The sequence below is a fragment of the Pyxicephalus adspersus genome, chromosome 1, assembly GCF_032062135.1.
Source record: "Pyxicephalus adspersus chromosome 1, UCB_Pads_2.0, whole genome shotgun sequence".
NCBI lineage: Eukaryota > Metazoa > Chordata > Amphibia > Anura > Pyxicephalidae > Pyxicephalus > Pyxicephalus adspersus.
Genome location: NC_092858.1, coordinates 14196090 through 14208610, shown reverse-complemented (window position 1 = coordinate 14208610; position 12521 = coordinate 14196090). Strand labels below are relative to the sequence as shown.

General features: G+C 36.1%; 1 protein-coding gene across 1 annotated transcript in view; it reads left to right on the top strand.

Moving 5' to 3' along the window:
- MRE11 (MRE11 homolog, double strand break repair nuclease) overlaps positions 1 to 12521 on the top strand; it is a gene marked incomplete at its 5' end in the record, with an annotated part of 126849 nt that overhangs the window by 79298 nt on the left and 35030 nt on the right. The window contains 1 exon segment of the mRNA XM_072402671.1: positions 9951 to 10015. Coding sequence (XP_072258772.1) covers positions 9951 to 10015 — 65 coding nt within the window.

Sequence of the window (12521 nt, the reverse complement as noted above, 5' to 3'; positions counted from 1 at the left end):
TCTATTCCAACTTTCATCATTGTAAGCAAATGGTTTGCTTATTTAATTTGTTTACTATTCTTGAACATGAAAATGAAATTGAACCTCCTAACCGTTTTAAACATAAGACTATCACCGGCCACATGTTCTTACTTCGTACTAACCATGTAGGACTTATCTGCATGCTTCACTAAAACTACCATTGCTTTGTTACTTGTTACTGTTGGGATTAATACCAGTGATTTCCATTACCCTGTCCAATATGAGACCATTAGGGTGGATATAGCAGCGGTTGGGTTTGCCATAGAAGCCAGGTTTAGTGAAGTGAAGTTTACAAGAGCCACACAGAATGTCAGATTCCTTCATTTCTACAAGCAAATATTCAACTATATCCAATTTCAATTAGGTAGACCCCCACAAAATGTGTGCAGGTTGTCGGATTCTGGATTTTATCCCTATCCATAGATGATCGAAGCTGCTCTTGGAGTGGGGTGATTCCTCTATTAGTTTCAAGGCATCACCTCGGACATATTCCCCAGTTTATTTCAACTACTGCATGCTAGTTTTCTGGAGTGTCCCCCACCGGCATACCATTTAGATTATTATATGTTGGTATTGATATATGAAAAAAAAAGAGAAAGGACAGCTTTTTATGGCAACATACGTGATTTACATGATATGGATATGTAGCATTCTAAGCTATACGCGGCTCAGCATGAAACACATTGTAAGGTGTTCTGATTATATAATCATCCCAGAAGGTAACCAAAGCATAGAGCTGTCTCTTGGTATTGATATATATTTTTGGTTTCAGGGGATAAAAATATTGCTACAATCCCGAGGCTGTTCACACCAGCGATCCTGTGTGGCTAGAACACTCGCATTGCAGCTCTGCTACTTAAAGTTCTAAAATCTGTACATTTGATAGCTGGTGGCAGTGAATGGTACTAGTAGTACCGCTGCCCATACTGCTGCCATTATTTATTCCCTATGGAGCTGCCGCAGGTAGAGAGCGGTTCCTGACATGTGGAGATCCTAATAGCACTGCAGCTTCACCAACAATGTAAACCTAGTCCTATCGTACCTTTTTTTTTTTAATAAATTTTATTTATATTCTTTATTATTATACAGAAAATATATGCAAGCAGGGATTTTGGAAAATGGAGCATATTGTCTAAAATAGGCTTTAGGCACATAGCATTAGGCGGCAGAGAGTTCAGTGCCAGTGCTTGGATTTCACTCCCGTAAGAGCTGGCATGGCTTCCTGCAGTGGGAATCAGTGTGAATCAGCAGGGCCGGAATTTATATAGATCATTTGGGTGTATTAGTGGGTCAACGTAAAAGTAGATGAACCCACTAGTTGTGTGGCACTCACAAGGGGTCAGAACTGCCCGTTAAGCACCCCCTTAAAGCCTAGAAAAACACCCTATATCTCATTTATTTATCTAAAAAATTGTATACGTAATATTGAAAAAAAAACTTGACAATAATGATTATATTGCATCAATAGATGAGACTGAATATTTTTGTATGCAAAGAAAAGTAATACAGTACATAATATAATGACCTTGTGACATTTTTCTCTCATTTATGTGCTGGTAGAATAATTGATCCCATTACCTTGATCTGCTATTTGATGCATTAATATATCTTTTAAATATAGGAGCTGTATTATATACCACAGTGACAGTACTCATCTGGCGTCTGAGGGCAATTATTGATCATTTATGTTTCAGCTACTGTATATTCTCTTTGCCTGAGATTTAAAGTAAGCCTTATGAATGTGAATTTACAGTAACACAATGGGAATCTATGGGGAAAAAACATACAAGATAGCCCATGTCCCCGTTGCCGTTGTTGTTGTAGAGATTTCTTCCTTTAGGTATCACTGCTACTAAATTCTAGTTTTTAATTAATAAAGCAGCTTACATGGAGCTGATGCAGTTAAAGAGACCTGACAAATAAAGGAGAATTTTCTCTTTTTTTATCAATAATTTAAACTAATGTTAAGTGTTTTCCTATTTAAAATATTTTTTATATAATTAATCAACTCTAATTATATCACCTCTCACCTATTTTGCTGTCGATTTGTCTTTTAATATATATTTTATTTTATTTGTTTATAACTTGTTAGTGTTGCAAGAAAATGCACAAAATTTGGGAGGGCTGGAATTGCAACTAACATTGCCATACAAAAACATACTTTTAATGTCATTTAAAATTAGAACAAATAAAATAAAATATATACTTTTAATTTGCAGGTAAACTACTTTTAAGTAAAACTAACACCAGTCAAAATATATTTCATCTTTTTTTTGGTCTCTGTTGCCTATAGTTTGCAAAAAGAACTAAATGATTTTTGCAGAAATAAAAATGCAGAAAGGAAGCCTAGTTTCCCTGTTTAAAACAACAGATGTATGTATATAACAAGCCCATAGTAGAATAGTAAGTATTGCTTAGGTCCATAATGTATATAAAGGCACAATTACCAAAATGATTTTTTTGTTTTTTGCATTTGTCCCCTCTTTATTTCTGAACTGATACACAAATATCCCTCCAGCCCCCTCCACTCATCTGATCACCTACTTTTTTTTTACTCATAACCTCTTCTCATGCAAGACTCCAAGACTAGACTCCAAGACTTCTAGAACTGTCCCCACTCTCTTGAAATTGCAGCAAAGCTATCTGAAGAAACTCATGTTTGCTGGCAGCACAAGATGTCACCAATTAACATGCAGTCCAACATGCTGATCTCAGTATTTTTATTATAGTACATTATAAATGTCCAGTGTAAAAATATTATTGTAGAAGAGAAGCATTTCAACTCACTAAACAAGAAAAAGAGGGTCTTGTTTTGGCAATGAAATGTGTTTACTATCACATAAGATTAACCATAAAAAATATAATATATTTTATTAACAATAATAATAATAATATAATATGAGCAAAAATGTAAATGTAAAAAAAATGAAACAGTGGATTATCTATAGTTCATCTGTTGCACCATTTAGGTGATTATTTAAGCTAGATATAATCCCAATTTTATTTAAAAGAGGACTCAGCCCATATTAAGTGGTTAAAGGTAGTCTCAGTACCCAGTGCGTTTCACCTTGTGGCTTCTTCAGGGGAGGTTGAGTCAAGCAAAAAACACTATATAACAAAACATCAAATTAACTCATGACTCCAAAAACAACCTATAATACACAGTTAAATATGTAATGCATCACAAAGAATCCTTTATTTTATCAATTTCACTGTGTTCCAATGAAGTGTGTATTTCCTCTCCTAGGACGTCAAATTATGAACCTAAAATTACTGGTAATTGTAGAAAAATTACGATTATACACTTTCATTTGAAATTTAGAAAACTTAGTGGATAACTTAGGTGTGAATCTGGTGGAGATCCTAAGATATTGAGTATATACTGTATAAGATGCATATAATAAAATAGGAGATACCTGAGTAATTTTGACTATAAGGCCACGTACACACATAAGATGATTCTCGTCCGGTAATTGCCTCAGGGCTGATATCAGACAAGAATCTGGCGTTTGTACAGTGCTTGTCATTCATCATTCATGGATCCCTCCTTGCGGTTCAACGGACGACGAGCGATAGAAATGGAAGTGAAGGAGAGACCACAGTGGGGTGCCACTCGTTCTCCCCCCTACCCTCTCCATAGAACAGAACGGCGCTGTATGTACAAGCCTCTTGCATGCCCTTTCCAACGATAATTATTGAACCTTTGTACACAGTCTAATGCAGAGAACACAGGGAAACCATTCTAACAAGGAAGTGTCTAAAATTTACAGTATCATGGAACATGATTTTAAAAGTTAGAGGAGGAAGAAAGTAAAAAACCCAGCCTTTAATGTTTATAAATGATGCCACTGCCGAAAAACAACTGGCTGCACCAACTGGATTTTCAAAACAGTTTGTTTGCTCATGAGGTCCCTCCCTGATTTAATAAAGCTCTCCAAGGCTGGAGAGAATACAGTTTCATCAGTGAAGCTGGGTGAAGCAGCAAACCTGGAATGGATTTCCTAAAAGTTATTAGCTGTTTGTCAGCAAATGTTTTTAATTCTGGACCAAATCCATTTCAGATTTGCTGGATCATCCAGCTTCACTGAGGAAAGTGTATTCTCTCCAGCCTTGGAGAGCTTTCATAAATCAGACCCCTTAAGTTTAATACTAGACTAGCAATATTAAGGACAGTTGCAGAAGACCTCAACATTTACAGTTATTGTAAATCCAAACCAGATATGCAAATAAGTACTGTTGTAAATGAGTTCTTCATGTTCTTTCAGTTTATGAGGAAGGCAAGAAGTTTTCCCTAACACAATACTGTGATGGCATAATCTTTTCTACAATGGAGCACAATGCTTGAAAAACTAATATAAAAGTCATATAAGTACGCAGTTGTTGACCAGTTTTATCTGTATTGGCCAGACTTGTTAGGAGATTGTATATGAACAGTTTGTGTGGTTTATTTTACTTACTTTCATCAGCTTAGCAAGCGTAGAAGTTTACAAACCACCCTGTTTGCTGTTTTCCTGGACACTGAAGTTTAATGCTTTCTGCACATATTTATGTATACAAAATAAAACTTCAACATTCTTTTTCAGTACCAATTCACTGTCATTACATTTATTGACTGCTTTTACTGAAGACTTTCTAAAAACACTTTGCAAGAACACTAAAGAATGTCCATGTCTTCTTTCTGTTAAATGTACATGCGTCCTATCAAGTCATTTTTCTTAAAAGCACTGCGTGCTTTTTGCTGAGAACGATATATAATATATTGGGGGATTCTAAGGACACAGGCTCCGGGGAATGCATTATTAGGTGAATGGGTAACCCCATGCATTGGCCTAAGGCCAAATCAGGCCATGTGCCTGGAGGGGGTCAATTTTTAGGGCAGCATTCTTTCAATACTGTTAAAAATTGATTTTGGATAACATTATTTTGGCTTCCAGAGCGGCAGTTTATTTTCTGCTGATGGATGCAGCAAAATGTTTAAAAATGTTTAGGTTATAACCAGTGAGAAGTAATTTCAGTGGGAAGCATTAGCCATAATGTGCAAAGATGTACTCTTACTTACTCGTATTCTTGCACATTATGGCACATGGCTACATTTTCATCAGTGACGGTTCTATGACTCTTTTACCAATCTGGACCCCGCAACCATTTCTACTGCTGCTTGTTACAGATACCATGGTGATCCTGTTCACCTTTTGGGGTCCACTGGAGATTTTTGCAAATCTGTGGTACCTAACTGTATTCCCCTTCCTTTCAAGATAACCAGATATTATTTTACTGAAATCTACAGATTTTAAATTATTAAAACCATTTGACTTTGGAATGTATATCTTGTACACAAACAGAGCACATCACCAAGAAGTACTGTCCAGAGGCGAGTATATTAACTTCCATATACATATAGCAATCACATTTTATACCACAAAGATATCAATATAAAAAGATGTTTATTTGTTATTCTTTGCAAAAAATCCACAAGCCCTAAGCCATAAAACCATTAAAAACAAATGAAAACATTTTTACTTATATGAGATTTTTTTTATGATTTAATTTCCATTAGGTTTGTTTAGATGTTATTGTGTTGTTACATCACAGTTGTGTATAATATTTTTTTTTCATCATTGTGTCTAGTTTGTTTTAAATAAACAGTATTATAAAACATAATTTAAAGCTGTAATTTATGTAAATTGCTAAATATGTTAATAAAATGCATATAAGGAACCTACCATAGATGTGTACTTCTAAGGATCCAGTTGTAGGATTTGCACAGCTAACCTGGCTAACCTTTAAATTATTATTATTATTATTATTAATAAACAGGATTTATATAGTACCAACATATTCCACAGCACTGTACATTAAATAGGGGTTGCAAATGACAGACCAATACAGACAGTGATACAGGAGGAGAGGACCCTGCCCCGAAGAGCTTACAATCTAGTAGTGGACAGTGAAAGAAAAGCATCAGGCACCACACTGATGAGCAACATTTAAAATAAATTACTGTACTTTCAAATTCTTTTTATGAAAGCACAAATCTCAAAAACAGCTTCCACCTATTCACATAATATAAACCATTGTGCTTGTGTAAAGGTGGTAATGTCCTGCATTAATTTGTTATCATGGAAATACTCTGGTGTCCTACCTTAATCTGTCATTATTTAGTCATCAGTGCATTTAATCACACTGAATTAATTCTTCTTCAGATAGTTTGGTTGAACAACCTGCTTAATTGGTTCATTAGTTGCAGGGCTGGAACTTACCTGTGCTTGATTATTAACAGCTTTGAACATTCTGTCATATTATTTCCCTAGGAATATAAATCTTTAGAAAGTATTCCCGGGAGGCACATTCACCAGAACCGTAATAAAAATGAATGTACATGCAATTATGCATGTAGAAATAAACAAATGTGCCAGTGAGGCTGTCATTCCCAATGTCATTCTATGCTTGGGGTGATATGGTTCAGTCTACTTGAGGTAGCTGCTTCTGTCAGAACCTCACCCTTCCATCCCCAAATTGGCACACATATTCCAAATAGTGTACTCTTAGCAAGTCTGCCATGCTGAAAGGACTGTCTGCTGGGCCCTCAGGATTCTAATAGAGAACTTTTAGCCCCTTTCTAATGGTCGTACATTGGAAAAATATGTCATTCCCTTACACAAACACACACAGTTACAGCAGAATTTTCATGGCTTCTATTCTGTCTAGCACCGTCCTGAATTCTTCCTTCGTCCTGGGGCGGACAAACCACTGGGTGCGACTATCTTCTTCCATTGTCTTCAGGCTTCTGCCTAAATCACCCATTCGCACTCTGCGCAGACGTATCAGGTGACATGTTTGGTAATTGTAAATGAAGAGTGCCGATCTCACCGCATACTTTTTTTTTTCATTTCGGGGAGCAGCCTGGAGTCCAGGTGCGCCATCTTCTTCCAGGTTCTTCTTCCTCCATCACCCCATCTCGAACTGTACAGGCAGGAGACCAGATGACCCGCTTCTACAAAAAATTTTAAAAATTAACGTGTAAGATCAGTGCTCCCTTTTTTTTTTTTTTTGTTAAAAATAGCATTTAGGAAAGAAACACTTTTTTTTGCTTTATATACCAGGGGTTTTCTCCCCTTTTATATAAAGTAAAAATTATATTGATAGGCCTGCTTTAGGATGAACCCATGTTCATTAATGCCTGTTACACATTGCACATAGTCTTCACCCCGGAAGAAAAACAAGAATTTTAGGGCTATTATTTTACGTTGCTGAATTGAGTATTTTTGTTTTGTTCAGCATTTCAGCACAAAATGTTCCTAGAAACATTTGTTCAGTGATTGGCTGCAATTCACAGGGATATAAAATTTCATGGCTGTGAGCATAAGCAGATATTTAGCAGAAATATCTTTACTGCAATGAAAGTTTTTCGATTTATTTGGATTGAAAAAGGCTGGAACATGTCAGCTTTACAATGTCTTTTTTTACCTTTCTCTGCAGTTCATTATTTGTGTATCTTAAAGTTTTAAAAAATACTTTTTTGCAATAAAACAAACTTACTTGCCTGTTCGCAGTCTTTTGTTTAATGTTCATAAGCAGCTCAATGTATGATCCAGGCATAGCTGGTGGCCAGAAATGTATGAACTCCTGTGCATATGAACGCAGGAGTTGCATCATTCTGCTTGGCCAATCAAGATGGTCAAAGACCTGAACCCAACAAAGCAACAGGTGAAGATGTCGATGATGGATTGAAAAAAGGTGATTTTAGTTCTGTGATAAAGTCTAACATAAACCATAACAATGATCTTCTCTAATAGTCTCCTTTTATGTCTGTTAACTTTACTTTGGAGAGTGTTTGGGTATTACATGTTCAATAAGTGCAAAAGAAAAATACCTAATAATTCTGCCAGAAATCTAATCAGCAAGTTTCTGTGCTGTCTCAATTATTGTTATTATCACTGCCCAATTTATCTCTTTAAATGACAGGACACATGGCTCCTATACTATAGAGAAAAGGAGGCACTGTAGTCCTAAAACATTCCCAATCCAACTGGCACAAAGCTGCTGCTTCATCGCTACAGTATCATGTCCTAGGATGACAAAACTCAGTACCTTGAGTGTTGTCATCCTAGGACAGGAAATGTGTTACTGGTGGGATGACCAGGAGAAAATAAAGGTAAAGGTAAATGAAGACTGGTGCAGCCACTACTTCTGCTTTGCTGCAGTATAACAAAATGTGCTCAAGCAAAGGAAGACTTTAAGGTGGTTGATGTCAGAAACTTTTATTGCATTGAAGTTTACAGGAGAAGGAATAACCCCATACACAGCACAAGATTCAAACCTTTCCAGGTGTTGATGTGTATATACTGTATGTAATGTTTAGTGTTATTTACTGGTGGTGATGCACAGAGCTTCAGCATCATATGGACCACGTTGTAATAAACCTTCTAGAACATTTTTAATTCACTGATAGTTACAGCTAGGTCCGTAAATATTTGGACAGAGACAACTTTTTTTAATTTTGGTTCTGTACGTTACCACAATTAATGTTGTCTGTTCACAGCAAAATCTTCCACATACAAGCACCCCCCCCCCCACAATCAACTCCAGGCCTTTTATCTGCTTAATTGATAATGACATAACAAAGAAATTGCCCACACCAGCCTATGACATAGCCTTTTAGTCAATTGTCCAATTACTTTTGAGCCCCTTAAATGAAGTGATTGTGTTAAAAAAAAAAAAGCTTTAGTTCCTCACATTTTTATGCAATCTTTTTGTTCAACCCACTGAATTACAGCTAAAAGTCTGCAGTTCAACTGCATCTGAGTTGTTTCATGTAAAATTAATTGTGGTAATGTTCAGAACCAAAATTAGAAAAAAGTTGTCTCTGTAAATACCAATCTAATGCATGTACGTGAACTCAACTGTACTCGGTTTTTCATATATGCCTTTCGGTGATTTCAGTAAAATACATGCACTTGTTGACCTAAAATGCGTTCTAAGATCCAGTGATCAAATTAAGTTATAAATCTAATTAGTCCTTTTAACTGCCATGGTAACATTTCATGTAATGGAGAGCTATCTGGTATTACTTCTAAATGTTATTTCTAGGCTTGTTTTATCTCTCTTTTTCTCTTATGGTTAATTCACACATTTGAATGCAGTTTTTTAAATTTGCTGATCAACAGGGAGTGAGGAAAGGTGAGAACATTCTGCTCAATTGACAGGATCATGTTAAAGTCCCATTAGAGAACTGTCTTGCTAACTATTCACTTACAAAGGACAAGATGGCACTCTTTGCATCTGGAGGAAAAGAATTTTAATATCCAGATAAGGAAGGGATGTAACAATGTAAAGTGATTTTGTCATGGAAATTGTGCAGGGGCTGCCATTGCTGTCCTCCTAAAACATTCTTGTTGCCTGTCATTAATTCTTTAATTCATTGCCTGTCCTTTTCTGCAATAAAACCCTGCCTGGTCAAAAATGTTTATTTTCCACTCAGAGTTATACAAGTATGAGAAAAAGCTAAATAGACACATTCATAGACATTAAACCTTGAAGCATTGCCCAGGTTTATTGGTTGCTCATGACAATTGTGAGATCTGGGCAGGCATTGCTCGTGATAGGTCACAATGGAGGGGTACGTGGCATACTATATAGTTGGACCATGTGTGTGGAATAATTATGTAATTTGTTGTATTTTTTTTATCTTATTTATGTGTATTAAGATTTTTTCCTGTATTTTGTAATTTTCTGCTGGGCATGGGTCACAAATTAATTCCTATTCCTAATTTTCCTAATTAAATACAAGAGCTGTAAATAGTTCTAATTGATGTATTCTATGTCATAGAAACATGCATGTCCTTGCATTTTCCATGATGATAAGACCAGTGGGTTTTGAACTAGATGCATTATTATAAATGGCTTAATATGTCAATCTACATTTTCAGCCTTCAAAGCCTCATCGTCAAGACAGTCCACATCAAGAAATGTTCCGGCAAAGAATTATTCAGAGGTAGGTCACTGCTTTGTTTTCTTTAGGGGAAAAATTGTAACCACTTAAATTTACTTTTCCTCTTTAGCATCATTAGAGTAATTAGCTTGATGTTTTAGCTTCTTAGTACTGCAGATATGATGTTCAACATGAGAGCTTTATTTGCATAGATGTCAAACATGAAAACCAAGTTATGACATTGCAGTACATTTAAGTAGTTGTTTACTGTAATGAGATAGCAATTAGTATGCTAAAACGTGGTGCATCATAAATAATTGTCATAACATTTTTTATATTAAAATAATTGTTTTCTCTTTTTATTCTTTGTTTTATGTCAGTGCTGGTGACCTCATATTAACTTTCTGCAACTGCTTCCCATTTATATACTCTAGCAATGGCTGCATGACACAAAGGGCTGATTTCTTGATGGTAAAGGCAGTGAATAGTGCCTGCATAGTGTGCATTGAAACATCTGCTTTTAGTCCCTATCACAAGCCTATGTGTCAGGGTGACAACATGTTGTGTCCCAAAATAAAAAGTATCTGAACAGGGACCTCCGTTGAAGAACGCTAGGTATAAATTTGATGTTTTCCAAGGGACTTTTGAAATTAAAATAACTTTTTAAAGCTTATATGAGATTTTTTTGATTGTATTTACATATTTTAGGGCAACCCTGGTTATAATGATTTAAAAATAGCACAAATACAAAAAACAATATGGTTTCCTGTAGGAAAACAGAATTTTGTGGGGACTTTTAAGATCAAGTATAAAATTACATTACAATAAGGTAATTAAAATCACATTAAATTTTATTTGCGAACCATAAATAAAAAATCAGTGAGTACCCGGGCTCCCTGACACGGACAATGGATATTGTCATCATAGAGGCTGGTTTATTAGAATCTGTGGCTGGGTCAAGACATGGAAAGATTATAAGCATGTTTGAAAGGAATATTAAAGTTCTGTGGCTTTGACTCCCCCTAACAACTTTGATTTGATTTCAACACTGAAATAGGAGGGAATTGTCTTCCCTAAGATAGGTTAACTTATTGAAACAACAAATCCTCCTCTGTCCCGCCGGGTCTTATCCTAACATCCAATAAGAGAGAAGTGTACAGATGCCCACTAGCACCCAGTATTGATATGTCTTCTTCCTAAGGAAGCAGACGTGGTATCCGCGAAACGCGTTGAAGCTGCTGGAATACCTCAGTAGGAGAGGTTTCCACTGGGAGGTCTATTGAGTGCTCTAACAAGTGTTTGGTTTTACATTTTTGTATTATATGTTTTTATGTATGGTTCACAAATAAAATTTATTGTGGTTTTATACCTTATTGCCATGTAGTTATAAATACCTGACCTTAAAAGTCCCCACAAACTTTGGTTTTCCTAAGGGAACACGTATTGTTTTTTTTATCCGTGTACTAATGTGATGTGGTCAGAGATGATTTAAGTCCTGAACGGTACAAATCTTATAGATTTTAAAATAGCAGTAATCTACAATAATAACAAGCATACAGTATACTTTATTTTACCCATTACCCATTTCTTCTGCATTAACTCCAATCCTTTGCTGCAGCTGCAAAATGCTTCTTCAACATTCAATAATTTTGAGTCAAATATTTGTGTGTTCTGCTGAGTGCTGTTGTATTTTCCTTTATTCTATTGTAGTGAGTCAGAGGAAAGGGATAACATCTGATGAGAGACACAGGTATCTGACACTTCTGAAAGTGTACAGTGCTTGATAAGCGTTCCGAGGCTTGAGTTCTACATGTATTTTATTACAGGGCAGTACAGGATTTAAATGTTTACATATCTGACAGCATTTATTTAGGTGTAATCCTCAGATTTTTTATAAGTATTGAATGCTTCAACTGCATGGCATTCTATTTTTGCTACTTTCGGCCCACCTGTAAGTCCTTACTATTTCCACCAACCTATAAGGGTATGTTTATACTGGCGAGGTTGGGGTTATAGTTTTATCATGCCCGTTAACCACTGCTTGGGGTACAAGTAGCATCTACTGCTCTCAAATATGTAAGCAATGGTTGTTTAAGAACCAGTGCTTGGGTGTTAGTGACCAAGAAGCTGGCAAGGTACCAGCTGCTGGGAGTCATGCAGGTTTGAATCTACCATAAGTTGCATGTAGCTTCTACCCCCAGCAACCCTCAGTCTAATGTGCAAGCACTGGTTCAGTGAGAGTGACCAAGCGGCTTGCAAGATGCCAGCCTCTAGGAGCTGCACAGTATTGCTTCATCTCACCACAGGTCTAAACCTGTCTTCATTTTTTCAGTTCCTCCTCTTGAATATAATACACCAGACAGAGTGTTAAGACACTCATGATGTCCACAGCCACTATGCAGACCCAGATTTTTTAACAATGAAGTGTATTCATTATTTGTAGATTTAAAGTAGAAACATATTATCCTGCAATGTACAATAAATAGGGGCTGCATACAGTCATTGGAAAAAGAAAGTACATGCTTTTTATTTGTCACACACTCCTTTTGATTCATTTCAGCAGCACCTC